This window comes from Bos indicus x Bos taurus, chromosome 21 (assembly GCF_003369695.1).
Source record: "Bos indicus x Bos taurus breed Angus x Brahman F1 hybrid chromosome 21, Bos_hybrid_MaternalHap_v2.0, whole genome shotgun sequence".
Classification (NCBI taxonomy): Eukaryota; Metazoa; Chordata; class Mammalia; order Artiodactyla; family Bovidae; genus Bos; species Bos indicus x Bos taurus.
In genome coordinates this window covers 55,951,107-55,973,353 of record NC_040096.1, presented here as the reverse complement: position 1 = coordinate 55,973,353, position 22,247 = coordinate 55,951,107, and the positions used below count along the sequence as shown (strand labels likewise).

At 50.6% G+C, this 22,247-nt stretch overlaps 1 protein-coding gene across 3 annotated transcripts in view; it reads left to right on the top strand.

Annotated features, from left to right (window-relative positions):
- The window catches only part of GPR68 (G protein-coupled receptor 68), a 37,694-nt gene extending 17,114 nt beyond the window's left edge, over window positions 1-20,580 (top strand). For 2 of the 3 annotated variants that reach the window (XM_027521496.1, XM_027521497.1), the window contains exon 2: window positions 17,322-20,580. In XM_027521496.1, the coding sequence (XP_027377297.1) occupies window positions 17,420-18,535 (1,116 nt within the window). In that variant the 5' untranslated portion in view covers window positions 17,322-17,419 and the 3' untranslated portion in view covers window positions 18,536-20,580. Of the gene's footprint in view, window positions 1-4,368; window positions 4,671-17,321 lie in introns of those variants that run through there. The other variant, XM_027521495.1, reaches the window with a different exon arrangement.
- The last annotated feature ends 1,667 nt before the right edge of the window (window positions 20,581-22,247 follow it).

Here is a 22,247-nt window from a genome sequence, read left to right as displayed (position 1 = left end):
CTCAGGAGTCCCCCTGGAAATTCTCGAGCATCAACCCCCCAAAACCAGAGTCTGTCTACTTTACTGCCTTGTGTTCTCACCTACACCTCTGACTTTACGGGGGCTGTCCCCCACCACCATCTCTCTCCTGAATAGGTTCTTCTGGCCACATGTGATTGTTCAGAGCCTCCCAACCATGAGAGGCATGAGATGTTCTAAACTGTCTAAATACAGATTCTTTTGAGCAGTTAAAAGATTGATTAGAAATTGTATTGGTGAAGGGTTTTTCACTTGTTGGGCCAATGTTTGCTGCTAAGTTTCCGTATCCCTTACCTATTGTGTCCCTGGCAGTGTATTAATTAATATAATTGGTGTATAGGAATGTAAGTAGTAGCTTTAATGTTTGTAACCTTGGACCCTTGAGTTAATTTTTTTTCTTGTTATAGCCCACCACACTTTTGCCCTGTAGGAATGCAACTTTATCTAATGTTTTTGGAGGGTGGCACCTGACTAATCACCTTTAGAGAAAAATAAGTTTTCTGAAGAAAGGGTCTTAAGATGTTAACAGGCCTCTGGGCCAGAAGATGATGCAAATCACCTAAACTTTTGCATATGATAAGTTTACAGGAAGAAAGCCTGGCTTACTGCATGACTCTACCCCTTCCCCCATTATCTTTCACCTTCTGGCTGAATTATTCAGCCTCTTTTCTCCACTAAATTTTCTCACTGAGCTATCCTTATTCTATTACTCTTTATATCCTTAATTAACATTTAATTAAGCAATTGTTTCCTGGTCCTCGCCGACACCGTCCTCGCTTCGAATTCCCTGGATCCACCAGGGCTGGACCCCAGCACTGTGTGACTGTCATGTGCTGGAGGAACTTGCATTCTGTCACCAGCTCAGGGCCCACTCCAGAACCCTCCCTCTGATGACTCCCAGGCTGTCTGGACCTCTAGGGAGTCGGCAGTAGATGCCCAAAGGCCTTGTGGTCTGGGGCCCTGGGGCCCTCTTGGTGACCTCTAGAGTAGCCCAGGAAAGTCCACCAGCCCTTCCAAGCCTCTAGGTTCATGAAGCAGGTGTTTATGCTGAGGACACAATAGGGATGCCCAGGGCTTATCCTGGGTATCCCTGGTGACTCCGATGGTAAAGAATCCATCTGCAATGCGGGAAACCTGGGCTTGATCCCTAGCTTGGGAAGATCCCTTGGAGGAGGGCATGACAACCCACTCCAGTATTCTTGCCTGGAGAATCCCCATGGACAGAGGAGCCTGGTGGGCTAAATCCGTGGGGTCACAAAGAGTCGAACACGACTGAGCGACTAAGCACAGCACAGCACGGGGCTCATCCAGGTTTCCAGGGCTGTCATCCCAGTGGGTCTACAGTGCTTCATGACTGCTCTCATGGGGCTGGAAGAGCAGAATGAGCAAATGATTTCAGGTGACAAGCCTGGCCCAATTTCAGCCCTTATGTCTTTCTAGGCAGGAAAGAGCCACAGAGGCAGCCCTAGCATCCCAGAGGACTCAGGCATTCTCACCCCTCACCAGATGCCCGCCTCTCATCAGTGGCAGCTCTGACATTCTGCCCACTTTGGGCTTAAGGAGAGAAGTCTGAATGGGGAGAGGTGGTCTTCTCCTGAGGTTGTATTTTAATCACAAGCTCACTGCATTTACTTGGTTGTAGGTTTACTTGGAGAAGTTGCAGGGGGACTGAGGTTACGATGGAGTCTGTAGGATGCATCAGGCCACCGCTTGGTGCTTGATGTCATTGTGGTTTCTAGTCCTTCTTTCCTGTTTTATATTTAAAAAACATCAGCACCAAAGTAGAATACACACAGGTTCTTTTTTCTCTTCCTGAGTGGGCATTTCACAGAGGATCTGGGCTCACTCATCTGAAGTCAGCGTCATCTCTCCATCTGCAGTTCCAAAGGCCCAATAGGAAGGGGGGGGGGTCCCTGGCAAAAGCAGGGTACCCACTGCCATCAGTGGTCCTGCAGGTATGGATGCTGATGGTATAGACAGCCTCTGTGTGTGCACCCTGTTAGGCTGGGCCACCCTGTAAAGAGTCAGGGGGGCTCTCTTTGCTGGGTGTGCCCTGGGGGCAGCCAGACTTTCACCCTTAGGTCAATCCTGCACTCCTTCCCCACCTCCTTTCATATGGCATCAGGAAGAGCCCACAGACTTCTCCACTCTCTGTCCGCACACACTGCTGCTCGGTGACAAGGCTTCTGCTGTACTGGACAGAGGAGGAGCATTTGCTTGGAGGCCCAGGCCCCACTGAGGGGCATTTTTGCTGGGCCCCCTACCAGTACAGCCTCCTGGCAGGACTGTACCAGTTCACTTCCTAGAGAAGATGAAATCACAAATCACCAACAAAATAGAGAATGCACATCCTCAGTGCCCCCCGATATCCCCCGCCCATAGTGGACATTGGTTTTCTGGCTCCAGCAATGTTCTTCCAATCAACTTCCAAGGAGACACCACAGAGAGAGGAGGTTAAACTGAAACAGCACAGCAGACCATTTGGAGATTCATGGCTCTATCACTTAGTAAGACGTATCTAGAGCTTTTGCCCCTTTGGGCCTGAGTTTCCCCATCTGTAAAGGGAAGAGACTGGGCTAGGTCACCTCCATGGATCCTGTTAGCTCTGCTGGGCTGAGGGAGTTCAGGAAATGGTCCTGAGAGCCAGAAGACCCCATGAAGCCAGAGCCCCATGCTTGCTCCCTGCTCGGGGCCATGCTGTTTAAAAACATGGATGTTTGAGACTTCCTGGTGGTCCAGTAGATAAAACTCTGGGCCCCCAATGCAGGGTTGTTTTTCAGTTGCTAAGTCATGTCCAACTCTTTGTGATCCCATGGACTGCAGCACACCTGCAGACTTGCCTGTCCTTCACTAATCTCCCGAAGTCTGCTCAAACTCATGTTCATTGAGTCGGTGATGCCATCCAACCATCGCATCCTCTGTCGTCCCCTTTTCCTCCTGCCCTCAATCTTTCCAAGCATCAGGGTCTTTTCCAGTGAGTCAGGGCCCGGGTTCAACCCCTAGTCAGGGCACTGGATTCTGCATGCCACAACTAAATATCCCACATGCCACCATGAAGACTGAAGATCTTGAATGCTGCAGCTAAGATCTGAAGTGAAGTGCTAGTTGCTCAGTCGTGTCAGACTCTTTGGGACCCCGTGGACTGTAGCCTGCCAGGCTCCTCTGTCCATGGAATTCTCCAGGCAACAATACTGGAGTGAGTAGCCATTCCCTTCTCCAGGGATCTTTGCGACCCAGGGATCGAACCTTGGTCTCCTGCACTGCAGGTGGATTCTTTACCATCTGAGCAACCAGGGAAGCCTAGCACAGCCAAATAAATAAACATCAAAAACAAAACATTGATGTCCACCTTATTCACAACCCAGAGGCTTCCTCCAATGCCCTCCTTCTGTTGATCTGCAGAACAAGTTACCCCCCACCCCCACCCCCCTCGCTCCCACCTCAGAGCTTCTCTTCCTGACTGTCCCTTGGAACCACCCAGAGAGCTTTTAAAAACACCGAGGCTGGTACCTCACCTCCAGAAAATATGATTTAATTCATCTGGGATGGGGCCCGGGCAGTGGTGTTATTTGTCATAAGCTGCCCAGTTTTTTGCTCATGTGGTTGTGCCCCACTGACCCAGATGCTGGCTTCTGAAGGGTGACAGGCTGGGGGTGGAGTGGAAACAGTCAGCTTCCTCCGCCGTGTCTGCTGTCCTCTCCCTCTTGTGTCTGTGGTGGTTGTTTCATCGTTCAGTCGTGTCCGACTCTTTGCGACCCCATGGACTGTAGCCCACCAGGCTCCTCTGTCCATGGGATTTTCCGGGCAAGAATACTGGAGTGGGTTGCCATTTCCTCCTCCAAGGGATCTTCCCAACCCGGGGATTGAACCCCAGTCTCCTGCGTTGGCAGGTAGGTCTGTGATACTTTCTAGTTATCTGAGCGTCAGCCTGTCTGGCTCAAGTCAAGACCTCTGGCTCAGGGGTTCAGCATCCTGAATCTCCTGGTGTCTTGCAGGTGCTCAAAGGCGGTTGGGTGGGTACCATTAGCACACCCGGCTCCTCCTGAATCCCCACAAGTCCTTGGGGTCCGTGCCCCAAATGGAGGCTTTAGCGTTCTCGGCAAGGTCGCGCACTATGTCTGGGGTGTATGGAAGGCAGGCTCAGGGCGCCTGTCCAGCCGCCTTCATCCTGTGGTGGGCGAGCTTTCCTCACAGCCACCCAGCCTGACACCAGCTCTGAGTTCACATGATCCTGCCTCAGCTCGGGAATGGGCAGAGCCTCCCGCTGGGATTTTCGAGACTGAGCTAGGGGGCGTGGCCTGTCGGGGGCGTGGCCTTCGGGAAATCGCGGGAGGGGGAGCTTGGGTCCTGGCTGCGGGGTCCTTCCTCTGCGAGCGCCGGAGGAAGCCGGCTGGTGGAGATTTGCGGGCTGAGCTCAGGCGGGCCGGCAGAGTCGGAGAGGACCCAGATCTCCCGAGGCTGCGGCTCCCTGCCTCGCTGTCTGCTCCTCCCCACCTGGCAGCAGCGGCCGTCCCCTTCCTGGAGTCTGGAGCCTGGGCAGACAGGGGTGGGATCCTGACAGAAGAGCAGGTCAGGAAATCGATTTATCAGCTCACGACCCTTAGAAAAACAAAATAGAGTAGAAATGATCCGAGTGCATCACAAGTGATAAGGTAAGTACTGCTCTGGGTCCATGTGTCTCTGGTGTCTCTATGTGTCAAGTGCATTCCTTGCTGTGATTTATGATGGAAAGAGCTCAAAGGCAGCGGGTTGGTGCCCAGTGGTCTGGGCTCTGGATTCAGATCCACCCAACTTACTGTATGGACGTGAGCAACTAGGTTAGCCTCTCTGGGCTTCAGGTTCTGTGAAATAGGTTCACAGTGCCGGCCCCACCGACTCACTGTGGCTTTGTGAGCTCCCGATGGAATTGAATATTTAAACAGTGACGAGGGCTTTAGAAGTGAGGTTGTCTCCTTGCTTTTGCTGGAGTGAGGCTATTTAGGGAAAAGCTCGGGACTAAGGGGAAAATGCAGTCTGATTCTACTCCTGCCCCAGAAGGAGACATCAACGACCTCTGAAAAGGGCACTTTTAGGAAGTGTTTAAAGCATGTGGAAGTTTGACCAGCCAAAGGGAAGGGAAGCTGGGCATGCAGGAAATCCCCCAGCTCGCTGTGCTGGTGGCTCCCTGAGCAGAGCTGCCCAGCCCATGAGTAACTGTGTGTGTGCCATCAAGCCACCACTCAGAAGAGACGGGTGACAGATTAGACCGCCGTTTATGCACCAGCTCAGCACTTTTGGCCTAGAACGTGCATAGGGCTCCCAGCTCGAGTCAGAGGCCCTTCCTGCCTTTGGGGATTGAACTGCTCTTGGATGTTCAAGTCCTCCGAGGCCTCTATGCTGATGGGCATTTGTCTGAAGTTTTGCTCTTAGGTTTTGGGTTGCTTCACACGTACTGTCTCAGTTTCTTGTTGTGGTTTAGTCACTAAGAGGTGTTTGATTCTTTTGCGACTCCGTGGACTGTAGCCCACCAGGCTCCTCTGTCCGTGGAATTTCCTGGGCAAGAATACTGGAGTGGGGTGCCATTTCCTTCTCCAGGGACTCTTCCCAACCCAGGAATCGAACCTGCATTGGCAGGCTGGGTTTTTTTTGTTTTTAACCACTGAGCCACCAGGGAAGCCCCTCAGTTTCTTAGCTGAATGGTAACGTGAGGCAGACGCAGCGGCTCTGTGTTTTGATTCTTTGTCCCAATCCCCTCTACCTTGGGGATCCAAGCCTTGGCCACACAGTAGGTTCTTTACCTTGAGTGGTGAGAAGATGGTTGGCATGCCAGGTGTGGTGAGGGGCGGGGGGGGGCGGGGGTGGAGCTAGCCCAGGCCCAAGCCTGTTGGCCTCCAGGTGGCATCTGGGTGAACTGGAGCCTGGCAAAGCCTGGAAGTGAGGGGTGGTTGCTCTGTAACAACTGTGATGGTCAGAAAGTGCGGTGTAAAGGAAAGCGTGGACCAATCTGAGCTCAAAACCTGGCTTGCATCATTTGTTCTTGTTGTCGTTTAGCTGCTAAGTTGAGTTTGACTCTTTGCCACCCCATGGACTGTAGCCCGCCAGGCTCCTCTGTCCATGGCATTTTCCAGGCAAGAATCCTGGAGTGGGTTGCCATTTCCTCCTCCAGGGTATTTTCCAGACCCAGGGATTGAACCTGCATGTCCTGCATTGCAGGTGGATTCTTTACCACTGAGCCACCAGGGAAGCCCTGGCTTACATCACGTAATTATTGCTGAAAGCTCAACTTCTGTATACACTGGTGCTGAATTGAATCGTGGAGACAGAGTTTTGGATGAAGTAGAAAAGGAGAAAGTGCTTCCCTGGTGGCTCAGACAGTAAATCATCTGCCTGCAGTGCAAGAGACCTGGGTTCGATCCCTGAGACAGGAAGATCCCCTGGAGAAGGCAATGGCAATCCACTCCAGTATTCTTGCCTGAAAAATCCCACAGTTAGAGGAGCCTGGCGGGCTACAGTCCATGGGGTCGCAAAGAGTTAGACACGACTGAGTGACTACCACAACACACAAACGGATAACTGTATTACTTTGCCAAAGAGGGACACTGGGGGCTCTCACCATGAAAAACTATGTGTGGCAGCCCCAGAGGATTTGATGAAGGGTTTTTCATTAGTGGTTCAAGGGTGAGGTCTCTGATAAGATTAGGTATGAGCAGGGCCTGTTGTTGTTCATTTGTTCAGTCGCTCAGTCACTCAGTTGTGTCTGACTCTCTGCAACCCCATGGACTGCAACACGCCAGGCTTTCCTGTCCTGCACCATCTCCCAGAGTTTACTCAAACTCATGTCCATTGAGCCGGTGATGCCTTCCAACCGTCTCATCCTCTGTTGTCCCCTTCTCCTGCCTTCACTCCCTTAACTTCATCTTGGGTGGTCAGTCTCCTAATGATGATGAGCTCTCCTCCCGTATAATCTTGCCTCAGGTGGTTTCTTGGCTGCCCCTCTCTTGATTAGCAACTGTTCAAATCTGCCCTTCGGACCTAAGGGAAGATCATGAAGGCTGGAGGCCGGCCTACAAGAAAGAGGGAGACAAAAAAAGGCTTTCGTGCCTGCAAGCTCCGCAGGGCCCCACGGATTTAGAATCTTGAGCAGCCTCAGTTTTTTCATCTGGAAAATGGGTGCTGGTGAGAGAGAGAATGAATGTGCAGCAATGTTCCTGGTACGCGGAGGGCTCTTCCCTGGAATGGCCTGGTCCATCTGTCCCAGCCACACGTTCCCATTTACAGAACACCATGCACCCACTGTGCCTTTGATTTTGGGGAGCAGGCTTTCTGTGGAGTACAGGTAGAGAGGGGACACTCCTGGAAAAATGCAATTTCCATGGAGGGGTACCTTTCCTCTGGGAGTGGCAGAAGGGAGAGCTGGCTGTGATGAGGCCTGGGTGACAAAGCAGGATCCTCTGCAACCAGCTCAGGTCACTTAAACAGATGCCACAGGCTGAAGAGGAGGCCATAATGATTCCTCCCTCTCACTTTTCTGTTTCCATTAATGAGTTAATGATATTTCCATCGTCCGTCCCAGCACCTGACCTCAAAACCCTCTACCCATCCATCCATGCACCCACCCATCTCTCCACCCATTTACTCACCCATCTGTCCATCTACTCCCTTATCCTTCTATTTACCCATCTTACTCATCCACCTACTCCTCTGTCCATCCACCCAACCCACCTACCTCTCCGTGCATCCATCCATTTTAACAAATAATATGAGGACCAAGCACTGAGATACATCTCAGATTTGTCCCTGACTGTCCTCAGCTCCTTCTAATTAGTCAGCAGTTCCTGCTCCAGGGAGAAGCTAATTCTGACTCCATGATGGAACTGTTTCTTTGACTTGCTTTTCATTGCTTTTGTTATTATCATCATACATAATGGCCTGCCTCAGAGGACCCTGTCCCTCTGCCTGACTGTGAGTGCCTTTGCAGCTCACAGGCAATCTGTAGCTCACAGATAATCACAGATAATCTGACCTTGCCCACCTGTGAAGGCTGCAGGAAAGAAGAGATTGACACACCCCTTCCCGGAGATGTTTTGCAAGACTGAAGACCCATTTTATTTTACTTTCTTACTGTCTCTCCCTCTCTATTCTGCCTTTTGACTTGAGCTCCTCAGCTCTTCTCTTTCTGGTTCTATTAAAAAAAAAAACTGGCATCCAGACCCCGACAAGATGGTTGTTTAGAGACATTAGTCTGCCATCTTCTCGGTCAGCCAGGCCTCTGAATAAAGTCATATTTCTTGTCTCTACACCTCATCTCCAATTCATTGGCCTCTCGTGTGGCGAGCAGAGCCAGTATGGACTCGGTAACATTTCTGTAGCTTCTTGTTGTCCCCTCTCTGGTCACACCCTCCTCACATTCAGTTCCTTACAGGTGCTCACTCTCTGTCTATCTGGCATTTGGCCTGTTGAATGTATTGTTTCCACAGGCAGAAACTCCTTTCTTCCCTGGCTGCCCCTCTCTCTTCTCCTGATCTTAGAGTATCATGCTGCTTAGAAAGGCTTTTCTGGCTAAGTCACCTCCTATGAACTCAGAACTTAATGTCTTGTACTCTCCCTAGGAGCTAATCCTCTCTTTTCTTCTCCCCTCTCCCATGAGACTAAAAGCAATGTGAGCTACCCCAGGAGCCAGTGTCTAGTGTGGTGCCTTCTGTATAATAGACACTCAGTAAGTATCTGCTGTGGTTGGTGAGTGGATGGATGATTGGAGAGCCACTGGAGGGTTTGAAGCAGGAGTGATTAGCTTAGATTTGTGTTTTAGAAGATGGCTTTGACGATGGTGAGATGGAGACAGGGAATCCCACAGGAGACCATGCATTGATTCTGGGGAGGAAGCCTTGACCAAGCCAATCTGGGGCACTGGGGAGGGAGCTAAAGAGGAGGAGACGGATGTGGGAAATATTTAAGATTTGGAAATGGTAGAACTGACTGATTGAGTGGATGCTGTGGATGAAGATAAAGATCAACCAACCCACACAGCCATCCAACACAAGAGCCTGGGCAGGTGGAGATGCTACCTCCAAGAACAGACTGGTGGAAGAAACAGTGGGAGCAGGGCGGCCTCACTGAGCATGCCCTGTGTGGCAGGAGGAAGCTGGTTCTGTAAGCCTTCCCCCTCGGGGTGGGGAGGACATCTGGGAGTCATCAGTGTTGGGGGGTCAAAACCATGGAGGAGGTGCAGTGTGTGTGTGTGTGTGTGTGTGTGTGAGTGTGTGTGTGGTGAAAAGAACAAGTCAGCTTTAAATGTGAGTGGGAGGGATGCCCCCATTTCCCGCCACACGTGACCTTGAGTGGTGCTGACTTGTTCCTGCCTTTCAAGATCAGAGGCTCCCTGAGGGTGGGAGCCATTTCTTCTTCTTTATCTCTAAGTCCCCCATGTCCAGTCTGGGGCTGTGAACCGATGCTCCAGAGATACTTGTGGAATGAAACCAGGAGGTACCAGACTGTTGGACAAGCCACTGTATCCCTCTGGGCCTCAGTTTCCTCATCCCTAAAATGGGGGGACAGTAGGGCTGTTGTAAAGATGGGACAGGAGGGCAGATGTGAAATGCTGTGTCAACTGTGGGAGATCTGGCAAATACCAAGTGTGAGTACCAAAGAGACGCACTCACTTGTCTTGAGAGCCTGAGTCAGGCTGCTGACCTCCCAAGGGCTGCATTCTGGTTCTGCCCATCGAGTTCTGCTGGGTCTTAAGTTCCCCTTCCAGCTGTTCTGTCCTTTGACCTGGGAACTCATGGATGACACTCGGCCAGGAGTGAAACCCCAGAGCCTCTAGACCCGTGGATGCTTTGCTTCTCAGAGTGTGGTCCGTGGCCCTGCGGCACCAGCATCATCTGGTGGGTGGGTTGCAGGTTCTCGAGTCCTGCCTCAGACACACTGAGTCAGGAACTATGAAGGTGGGGCTCTGATCTGTTTCAACAAATCCTCCGGGTGACTCAGGCGCACCTGAGTTTAAGAACGACTGCTCTAGAATCCCCCCAAACCTCTTTTGGCTCCAAAGTGGACATAGGAGGTGCTTTCACTTAAGCATCGTCTGTGTTTCTTCTTTGCTCTGCAGACTTGAATATTTCTGACTTTGGTTGCCAGAAGTTGCTTGTTGTTGTCCTAGGAAATAGGAACTTATCAATGGTCACCCCAGCCTGTCCCACACATGCATACACTCACCACCTGCAAACAGTAGGCTGCGGCCAGGTGACTCTCAACAAATTCCTGAGACCAGACAGGACGTGTTTTCATTTGGTTTCTTTTGCCCATTTTTGTGGGTGCCTGGAAGCCCGTGCTGATGCATGAATTTTTATCTTCCTGAGGGTAATTTTGTGTGTACTGTGGAGAACCTCAGATAAATTCAGGGACATGGATGTCCCGGGCCAGTGTCCCTGGGGACCGCTCAGGGACTTCCTCACGTTTGAGCCACGTGAACCATTTGGACCCTCAGGTGTGGGCCTGGGATTCAGGGACAGGAGAGCTGTCAAGAAGAGGAGGAGTGAGGCCAAATTTTGACTCATGGGACTGTGCAAGTTTCAGAGGTCACAGTCCTCAGCTTCCCCTTCGCCCCAAATCTCGCCATCAAAACATATAAACCAAAACACGAAAAGCAAAAACAAAGAAAACATCTTTGCACTGTTGGTGGGAATGTAAAATGGTGTAGCCACTGTGAAAAAACAGAATGCAGTTCCTCAAAAAATTAAAAATAGAACTACCATATGATCCAGTGTTTCCACTTCTGGATCTATACCCAAAAAAACTGAAAGCAGCGACTCAAGTAGTATACCCATGTTTAGTTCAGTTCAGTCGCTCAGTCATGGCCGACTCTTTGCGACCCCATGAATCACAGCATGCCAGGCCTCCCTGTCCATCACCAACTCCCGGAGCTCACCCAAACTCATGTGCATCGAGTCGGTGATGCCATCCAGCCATCTCATCCTCTGTCGTCCCCTTCTCCTCCTGCCCCCAATCCCTCCCAGCATCAGTCTTTTCCAATGAGTCAACTCTTCGCATGAGGTGGCCAAAGTATTGGAGTTTCAGCTTTAGCATCAGTCCTTCCACTGAACACCCAGGACTGGTCTCCTTTAGGATGGACTGGTTGGATCCCCTTGCAGTCCAAGGGACTCTCAAGAGTCTTCTCTAGTACCACAGTTCAAAAGCATCAATTCTTCAGCATTCAGCTTTCTTCACAGTCCAACTCTCACATCCATACATGTCCACTGGAAAAACCATAGCCTTGACTACACGGACCTTTGTTGGTAAGGTAATATATCTGCTTTTCAATATGCTATCTAAGTTAGTCATAACTTTCCTTCTAAGGAGTAAGCATCTTTTAATTTCATGGCTGCAATCACCATCTGCAGTGATTTTGGAGCCCCCAAAAATAAAGTCTGACACTGTTTCCACTGTTTCCCCATCTATTTCCCATGAAGTGATGGGACCAGATGCCATGATCTTCGTTTTCTGAACGTTGAGCTTTAAGCCAACTTTTTCACTCTCCTCTTTCACTTTCATCAAGAAGCTTTTTAGTTCCTCTTCACTTTCTGCCATAAGGGTGGTGTCATCTGCATATCTGAGGTTATTGATATTTCTCCTGGCAATCTTGATTCCAGCTTGTGCTTGTTCCAGCCCAGCGTTTCTCATGATGTACTCTGCATAGAAGTTAAATAAGCAGGGTGACAATATACAGCCTTGACGTACTCCTTTTCCTATTTGAAACCAGTCTGTTGTTCCATGTCCAGTTCTAACTGTTGCTTCCTGACCTGATATGTTCAGAGCAGCGCTATTCATGATTGCCAGAAGGTAGAAGTCGCCCAAATGTCCATTGACAAATGGAAAAATAAAATGCAGTATATATGTATGATGGACTATTATTATGCCTTAAAAAGTAAGGAGCTTCTAATAACATTCTACAACATGGATGCACCTTGACGACATGATGCTAAGTGAAATAAGACACAAAAAGACAAATGCTGTATCACTCAGCTTACTGTCTGAGCCACCAGGGAAGTACATAAGGTATCTAGAGTGGTCAAATTCACAGAGGCAGACAGTGGACTGGTGTTTGCCATGGCCTGGGTGAATGGAGGATGGGGAGTTAGTGTTTAATGGGAACAGATTTTCAGCTGGGGAAACTGAAAAAGTTCTGGAGGTGGATGGTGGTTATGGTTGCATGATAGTTTAAGTGTACTTAATTACCACTGAATTGTACATTAAAAATGTTAACAAGGTAAATTTTATATTATGTATGAAAGTGAAAGTATTAGTCACTCAGTGATGTCCAGCTCTTTGCCACCCATGGTCTGTAGCCCTCCAGGCTCCTCTGTTCATGGGATTCTCCAGGCAAGAATACTGGAGTGGGTAGCCATTCGCTTCTCCAGGGATTTTCCCCACCCAGGGATCGAACCTGGGTCTCCTGCATTGCAGACAGGTTCTTTACTATCTGAGCCACCAGGGAAGCTCCCGTCATGTATATTAAACCACAACTGAAAATGGCACCAAGAAGCACCTCCCTCCACCACCATCACTGAAATCCAGGCCTATATCCTGGAAAGGTTGGAGAGGTGGGCCCTCCCGGAGTCCTCATCTTCAGGGACTAAGAGCTTGGGGCCAAGGCTCAGATAGGGACTGGTTGTGGCGGGGAGGTGGGGCTTGGAACAAGAAGACCTGGATTCTAGTGCCCATACTTCCTTTGTCAGGCTGGCTTTGGGCTCGTCCCTTCCCCTTTTGAACCTCAGTTTCCTCATCTGTAAGGTGGGGAGGTGGCACCCACTTATCCATTCCAGAAGTCCTCAGGAGTGCCTGTGATGTACCAGGCACTGTTCAAGGTACACACGGCCCTCTTGGAATTTATTGAATTGGCCATAAAGTTCATTCGGGTTTTTTGGTACCATCTTATGGAAAAAACCAAATGAACTTTTTAGCCAACCCAATACATCCTCATGGAGGAGACAGATCAGCAACAAGCAGACAAGTAAACAAACAAATCTCAGATACTGATGGAAACTCTGCAGAGCCGGCACATAGGAAGGAGTGATGGTGCTGGGGGAGGGGGCCAGTCCAGTGGGATGGTCAGGGAGGGCCTCACAAAGGGGTGGTGTTTAAGCTGCAAACTGGCGGCAAAGGAACCAAGCCCTGACCTGGAGGTGGAGGGGAGGGGTTGGCAGGGGGCGGCACTCCTGGAGCAACTGGAGCAAGGCCAGGTGACCAGGGCACAGAAAGCTGGCCAACATGTTGGTGGCGGGAAGGTAGGAGGAGCTGGGGTCGGGTCACACTGGGCCTTGTAGGAGTTTGGGGGTTTTTCTGGGGGTGTGATAACTCACTGTGAAACTGTCTCAGTGGGTTTTAAACAAGGAAGAGGAGGATGCGGTTTGGATTTTGGAAAGATCACTGTGGCTGCCCCGGGGAATAATGGTCAGGGAAAAATGAGAACGCTGGGATTTGGCTTCCCTCGTAGCTCAGCTGGTAAAGAATCTGCCTTCAATGTGGGAGACCTGGGTTCTATCCCTGGGTCAAGAAGATCCCCTGGAGAAGGGAAAGGCTACCCACTCCAGTATTCTTGATCTTCCCTGGTGGCTCAGACAGTAAAGAATCCACCTTCAATGCAGGAGACCTGGGTTCGATCCCTGGGTTGGGAAGATACCCTGGAGGAGGGCATGGCAACCCATTCCAGTGTTCTTGCCTGGAGAATCCCCAAGAACAGTGAAGCCTGGTGGGCTACAGTCCATGGGATCACAAATAGTCAAACACGACTAAGCACAGGAGCGGGGGTGGCTTGGCCATGGGGAGAGCCACAGGGAATCCAGGTAAGAGGGTGCAGCTTTGGGTTGGACCCATCTCTCGCCTGTTTTAGAGACTCATGAAAGCCACGGGACCCTTTTCCAGGAAAAGTGCACATACTTAAATATTTACAAGATGGAGCATGTGATTTCAGGGGAACCCCTCAAGTTTACCATGAGCCCCAGGACTGGAACTGCTGGGCTGGGATATCTCTGGGACCCTCCCTAGCAGGCTCTGTCAGTTTTCAGGTTGAGCCCTGGCTCTGGTGCCCACAGGGCCAGTTAGGAGCCCACAGGAGGGAGGGTGATGAGACATTGTCAATTGTGGCAGGGGTTTCCCTCCTGGTCCGTGAGTCCCAGCTTGACTATGTATGGTGAAGAGAGAGCAAAGGGCAAGACTGATCTGCTAAAACTACAACTAAATGCAGACTCCGTTCACTTGGAATTTGCAGCCGTATAGACCGTACATTCTCAGAGGGTGGGGTGAAAATAATCTTAGAGATAATATTACAGTGATTTGGCACCCTCCAAAAGGCCATGGTGCATAAACAGATATTCTATACATCTAAGGATATTAACATTCCATGGGGGCAGGTGATTAGGAAAAAAAAAATATGTCTATAAAATCTCCTTGGGAGGATGATTATGAACAACAACAAGGTTGATTTAAACACAGTGAGGTTTTTCATCTGAGCCAGGAGTCTTAAATCGATAGAACTGCTCAGGCTTTTCATTATGGTATATTAATCTAAAAGGAAAAGTGAAAGTTGCTCATTTGTCATGTCTGACTCTTTGTGACCACATGGACTCTACAGTCCAAGGAATTCTTCAGGCCGGACTACTGGAATGGGTAGCCTTCTTCCCAGGGGATCTTCCCAACTCAGGGATTGAACCCAGGTCTCCCGCATTGCAGGCAGATTCTTTACCAGCTGAGCCACCAGGGAAGCCCAATCTGTAAGGTAGGCCTACAGCAAAAATTTTTTATTCTCTCTTGTTCAAATGCATTTGTATATATGGCAACAGCATTTTCTTTTATTCTCTTTTTTAACTTTTTGGTTTTGGGGTTGCCCTGGGTCTTCGCTGCTGTGCTCGGGCTTCCTCTAGGTGCAGCAAGCGGGGGCTGCTCCTCATTGTGGTGCACGGGCTTCTCACCTCGGTGACTTCTCTGGTTGTGGAGAATGGGCTGTAGGGCACAGGCTCAGTAGTTGTGGCGCAGGGGCTTGGTTGCCCTGCAGCCTGTGGGATCTTCCCAGACCACGGATTGAACTCGTGCCCCATGCATTGGCAGGCAGTTTCTCAACCACTGGACCACTAGGGAAGCCCAGCAATAGCATTTTCTTAATTACATTCTCAACAATATGAACTGTTCACTACTGCAAGTCAGACTATCATCTTTTATTCTGCTTCTTTGCCTCTGGAGAAAGAATGCCATGCCATTTGACATATTTTATGTGGCCCTGATTCTGGGATTTCTTTGGAAGGAATGATGCTAAAGCTGAAACTCCAGTACTTTGGCCACCTCATGCGAAGAGCTGACTCATTGGAAAAGACTCTGATGCTGGGAGGGATTGGGGGCAGGAGGAGAAGGGGACGACAGAGGATGAGATGGCTGGATGGCATCACTGACTCGATGGACATGAGTCTGGGTGAACTCCGGGAGTTGGTGATGGACAGGGAGGCCTGGCGTGCTGAGATTCATGGGGTCGCAAAGAGTCAGACATGACTGAGCGACTGAACTGAACTGAACTGATGTTGACCCTGAGGGCAAGTGTCTTTATCCCCATTTTATAGATGAGGAAACTGAAGCTGAGGAAGGGTAAAGACTTGCACAGCCTGTGAGCTGCTGACCCTCGCCTGGTGCTCATGTCTCATGAGCTTGTGCTCTGTACTGGGTTCCTGGTTCCGTGGAGGAGAAATAGCAGTGCCCTGTGGGAAGCTTGGCCTGTTTTCTTGCCAGAGCACAGTAGTTCAGTTCAGTTGCTCAGTTGTGTCCGACTCTTTGTGACCCCATGGACTGCAGTACTCCAGGCTTCCCTGTCCATCACCAACTCTCAGAGTTTGCTCAAACTCATGTCTCTCGCATCGGTGATGCCATCCAAACATCTCATCCTCTGTCATTCTCTTCTCTTCCTGCCTTCAATCTTTCCTAGCATCAGGGTCTTTTCCAATGAGTCAGTTCTTCACATCAGGTGACCAAAGTATTGGAGCTTCAGCTTTAGCATCAGTCCTTCCTATGACTCTTCAGGACTGATTTCCTTTCAGATTGACTGGTGTGATCTCCCTGCAGTCCAAGGGACTCTCAAGAGTCTCCTCCAACACCACAGTTCAAAAGCCTCAATTCTTCAGTACTCAGCTGTCTTTTTGGTTCAACTCTCACAACCATACATGACTACTGGAAAAACCACAGTTTTGACTAGACTGACCTTTGTCAGAAAGTAGTGTCTCTGCTTTTTAATATGCTGTCTAGGCTGGTCATAGCTTTTCTTCCAAGGAGCCAGCGTCTTTTAATTTCATGGCTGCAGTCACCATCTGTAGTAATTTGGGAGCCCAAGAAAATAAAGTCTGTCACTGCCCAGCAGGATGTGAACAAAGTTGGGTCTCTTTTGTGCTGTCTGAAGAAGCTCCCAGGACGGGCTGTGGCCTCAGTGTTGACTGATCTGGTAAATTCCTGTGAGCAAGAAGGAAAAATGTGCATGGTGCTGAATGTTGGCAGAAGAGAGTGTCTGGGGCCCGTGCTGTTTTGTGGGTAGAATTTGATCTTTACCTTGGAGAGCCAGCTCGGGATGGGATGGCGTTCACAAGAGCTCCAGGCCTTGCTTGCTGGACCAAGGGACCAGGAAAGTAAATAAGGGACAGGAGGCCAGGGAAGGGGGATGGGGAGACAGAAATCGCATGTCGGTGTCTTGGTCTCTGCATTCTGTATATTCAGTGCAGTTGAGTTGGAGTTTGTGGGCTGGGTCATCTTCTAAATTTTGAGGCACTACACCAATGTGAAAGGCACAAACACGACCACTCGACTGCCTTCTGCCCTGCAATGAGCGATGGATCCAGCGACACGAATGAGCTGTCAGCTTGAGTTTCTTTTTTCTCTGCCTGGCTAACGCTTGTTCTGTCACCATTATTTAAGCTCAAGTAGGACGACTGTTATTTCAAGCGCTGTCTAGGTTATACTATCCTAAGGTTTGCTCTTTATCTGCATATGATGCCCAAATAGCTCCTCATTAAACAAAGTATGTGTTGTGTTTTGCTTTGCACAGAAATGATGATATCGCCTATCTTAAAGAGAAGTACCGTTTAATAGGGAAAAAAAATGCTTGAATGGAATTTGGATGAATGTGTCCTTTTCAGAACAAGCAAAAAATATCAAAAGAATCGATGTTAAAACTGTGTGCATCAAGATAATCATTAGGGAAAAAAATTAAGTGAGGCACTTAGAGCAATGCCTGACACACGGTAGGTGGTATATAAATGTTAGCTTCTATTATCCTAAGCCTTTCTGCCTTTGACTTTCAGGGGCTTATGCATCACCAGTGAGGCCAAGCCTTCGCTGCGGCTTGAACCACATCCTAGAAACAAGATGGCCACAGAGAGACTGGCGTATTCCTGAGCTTATGGGGGGTGAGGCCCCGGCAGGCCCGAAGATGGGGAACATTACGGCAGACAACACCTCGATGAACTGTGACATCGACCACACCATCCACCAGACGCTGGCCCCGGTGGTCTACGTCATGGTGCTGGTGGTGGGCTTTCCGGCCAACTGCCTGTCCCTCTACTACGGCTACCTGCAGATCAAGGCCCGGAACGAGCTGGGCGTGTACCTGTGCAACCTGACGGTGGCCGACCTCTTCTACATCTGCTCCCTCCCCTTCTGGCTGCAGTACGTGCTGCAGCACGACCACTGGTCCCACGACGACCTGTCCTGCCAGGTGTGCGGGATCCTGCTCTACGAGAACATCTACATCAGCGTGGGCTTCCTCTGCTGCATCTCCATCGACCGCTACCTGGCCGTGGCCCACCCCTTCCGCTTCCACCAGTTCCGCACTTTGAAGGCCGCCATGGGCGTCAGTGCGCTCATCTGGGTCAAGGAGCTGCTGACCAGCATCTACTTCCTCATGCACGAGGAGGTGGTGGAAGACGCCGACCGGCACCGCGTCTGCTTCGAGCATTATCCGCTCGAGCCGCGCCAGCGCGGCATCAACTACTACCGCTTCCTGGTGGGCTTCCTCTTCCCCATCTGCCTGCTGCTGGCCTCCTACCGGGGCATCCTGCGGGCCGTGCGCCGCAGCCACGGGACCCAGAAGAGCCGCAAGGACCAGATCCAGCGGCTAGTGCTCAGCACCGTGGTCATCTTCCTGGCCTGCTTCCTGCCCTACCACGTGCTGCTGCTGGTGCGCAGCCTCTGGGAGTCCAGCTGCGACTTCGCCAAGGGCATCTTCAATGCCTACCACTTCTCCCTGCTCCTCACCAGCTTCAACTGCGTGGCCGACCCCGTGCTCTACTGCTTCGTCAGCGAGACCACGCACAGGGACCTGGCCCGCCTCCGCGGGGCCTGCCTGGCCTTCCTCACCTGCGCCAGGACCGGCCGGGCCCGGGAGGCCTACCCGCTGGGCGCCCCCGAGGCCTCCGGGAAGAGCGAGGATCCCGAGGTCCTGACAAGGCTCCACCCGGCCTTCCAGACCCCCCACCCGCCTGGAATGGGAGGGTCCCCCGCAGGTGGGCTGTCCTAGCCTGGTCACCCCATCACCCACGTGCAGGACGAGGCGAGGCCTGAGCCTGCTGCATCGCTGCTGCCCTTTTGGCCAAGGCAGCTGCTTCTTGCTGCTGGAGGGGATGATGGGTGGAGCCACGGGGCCCCAGGTCTGGGCCATAACACGACCTCTCTGGTTTCCAGGGAGCCTAGTGTGACTGCCGAGTCCAACGGGGCTGCTAGCTGAGTGTGGGGATAAGCCCCGACAGCACGTGGAGGGTCATCTGCCATCGGCTGGGCTGCTGGTGGGAAGAAGACTCACCTCCAGGAGGTTTTTAGAGAAGCTCGTGGGAGGACAGAGTGTGAGGACGTGGAGAGAGGGGCCTGGGAGAGGAGGCAGGTACCCAGGTGCTCACCTGCTGGGGCCTTCCAATGCCAGAGGTGACCCTTGTCCAAATGCACTGGTGTTACCTGAGAAGATAACGCAGGAAGGTGTGTTTCATCCTTACCACTTGAGCCCCACCCCGTGGAGGTTGGATGGGGAGAAGGAATGTGGGGAGGGGTTGAGGCCATGAGATTGTGTGTGGCAGGGACAGTGGGGGAGGGACAAGCAGAGGAGAGACCCCAGATCCAGGCAACTCACAGTTTTCACCTGCAGGGAGATTTGAGCGGATTCTCCAAGTCCCAGCACTAATGCACAGCAAATCCTAGGGCTCCGTGGGGCTCTGTCAAGTGTCAGGTCAGAGGCCTAAAGCAGTGTGTTCAACTGAGTTCCTGACAGATCCCTCCCAATTCAACTTCTGTTGCTATCTGCCCCAAAGTATACAAGACCCAGAAGTCTGGGACTCTGTATGTGTATGTATGTCCGTGGTTAAAATGCCAGGGTCTCCGTGACAGCTCTGCTCCAAGACACTGAGGCTAACTAAGGTCATAGGACTGCTGATAGTGTTTGCCACATACACAGACGAGTGCCTTGCAGTCTTTGAGAAGAGCATGACATTCACCCCAAGGTCTTAGATGGAGCAAAACAAATACAAGAGATGAATTCTCTAGCATCTTTCAGCCCAAAGGGTGGGTGAAGCTCCACTGTGGTTTAAGTAGCCCCTGTGACAAAGAGAGGAAAAGACCCTGGGCTTGTCTTGCCTCCTTGGTCCTCCATCTCCACTCCTCTGCCCAAGTGTTCCCCCTCACCCACCTGGAGAGTGACGGGATGGCCCACTGGCTACATGTTGTCTCTTGTTCTGTCCTAGAAGACTGGTTACAGGGCTCATCTCTCCTGAAGCTTCCCACCCAGTCATGTGAAGCTTCTGCCTGGGGAATACACCAAGGACCAGAAGAGCGTCTTGCTACTCCAGGGACCTGCCCACCTTTCAGAAATGCTAGCCCTTTAGATTTCCTGGAGTGGACCGGCACCACTTCTGACTTCCCTCAGAGACCTGGAATCTGAGCTCTTACAGCCAAGGATCTTGGTGGGCTCAAGCCTGGGGAGGGACCAGGGATGGGAAGATAGAAACTGGTATCAGTGGGACATTTCTGGAATCTGCCGAAGAGGGACCACAGAGAACATCTTCAGTCTCTCCTTGTGTCTCTCTTACCCTTTCCCAGAGATAGTTCCACCCCGAGTTTCTTAACCCTCTCTTCAGAGGCATCCAGAAGCTGATAGCCTAGGCTGGATGTGCCCTAAGGAAGTGGGATTCCAAGTCTATACTTGATTCTGACTGTGTGTAATCCCTGCCCCTTCCATAACCTGTGGAGGTTCTCTTCCCCTTCATAGAGGAGGAAGTGATCAGGTCTGAAGGTGGAAAAAATGACCATACAGCCAAGCAAAACCCAGGATCTTACAGAGGCAATGGCACTGGTTGAGGCCTCCATACCTCCTCATTTCAAATTCCCTCCTATTTGGATCTTAAACATGGGCATTCCCACTGGGATAAACTGGCATGAGCTGAAGGCAGTTTCATTTATTATCAAGAGTTGTATTTTTGTATTGTCCTTTCTTTTATGCCAAGTATATGTGTGTTGGACCATGCAGTGGATTTATGTAGCAAACTTGAGTCTGCAAATAAAGCAACCTAACCAGCCACAGTTGGAGTGTATTTCAGTTCACGTGGGGAGGGAGGGTCTTTCAACACCAGGGACATCTAGAGGGTCCATGAAGTACCCAACAGAGTCAGAAAGGTCCAGGGATTGACTTTCTTAGAAAAAATTCAAACAGGTCAATGAGAGAATTTGCCCTCGATTACCCACTAGTGGCCAAGAAGGATGAAGCCTTAAATGAAGGCTTTTCTCTGTCCTCTAGAGATTCATGAAGTGTCCTAAACACTGCAGCACATTGTTGCAAATCCACTCTGGGACTTAACTTGGTCACCCCTTGACTCTGGGGATGCAACTCAGCCCTGCGGTTTGGAGACTATCATTCCCTGTCCTTGGACACAGGACCCCCTTCTACTCTAGGTGGTCCTGGTGGTAAAGAATCTGCTTGTCAATTCAGGAGATGCAAGAGATGTGGATTCAACCCCTGGGTCAGGAAGATCCCCTGGAATAGGGAATGGCAACCCACTCCAGTATTCTTGCCTGGAAAATTCCATGGACAGAGGAGCATGGCGGGCTACGGTCCATGGGGCTGCAAAGAGTCAGACATGACTGAGCGACTGAGCACAACATCCAGTAAGAAAGAGCTGGATCAGACTGTCCTCTCCTCACTAGTGAAAACTGCCAAAGCAGGAACACCTGTTGTACCCACCTCTTGGGGGCTCTCCTTATCCTCACAGTCTGAATTTTGTTTGAGGAGCCCCCCATTTAGTGATTAGCATTTTTAAGCTGGAGCATCTTTTCAACAGTGACGGGCTGTGTGTTTATCACAGGATTAAATGCATCATGTTCAAAAGTAAATTTGATTTTAGTCACTTAATCCCTCCTGGGTCAAATTCCTGGAGTTCTGGAGTGCTTTGGAAGAATTGATCCTTCAGACAGACTAAAGGTATTACTGGAGATTAAGACTTCTTCCTCTCAAGAGAAGCGGGGGCGGGAAGAAAAGGTCCATCTGGTTTCGACTGGAGATGGCAAGAGCCATTAGATTGCTTTCTCATTCACCAGTGTTGCTTAGCAAGATGAGGGCTCATCTTCCTGTTTACACACACTGGTCTGTGGGTTGGCTAGACAAGTGTAGGAGAAATTTGCAGCACAAAATACATTCCATCTGCCGCTTTTCTCTGGCTGGTACAATCAAGAGAGAGCCAGAATCTGGCCCTTCTTGGTTCAATGCTTTTTTGAAAAATGTGCTTCTTGCAGCTGGTGATCCTGCAGCTTCCAGGAATTCATCTGGCAAGATGATGGTCTTTGATGGCAATAACCCTGAGGTCACAACAGTGCCCAGTGTTCTGGGGAAATGGTGGGTCAACCAATATAAGGAAGACGTTGGTAGATTAACATAGATAACAGTGTCGGAAAGTCCCACAGAGGTCATGATCTCCAGTTCCTTACCTGTGAATTATCCCCTGTTGTTCAGTCACTAAGTTGGGTCCAACTCTTTGTGACCCTAATGACTGCAGCATGCCAGGCTTCCCTTCACCGTCTCCCCTAAAATGATAGCCCAGTTTCTCTGCAAAGAATACCATGGATACCAATTCACTACTGTCCAACACAGGTCATTCCAAGGTTGGGCAGAAAATCGTAACTCTGAATGAGCCAAAGTGGAACCGCTTTTCTCACTGGCCTTAGTTCTGGCCTCTGGAGCCAAGTGACCCTTTAGG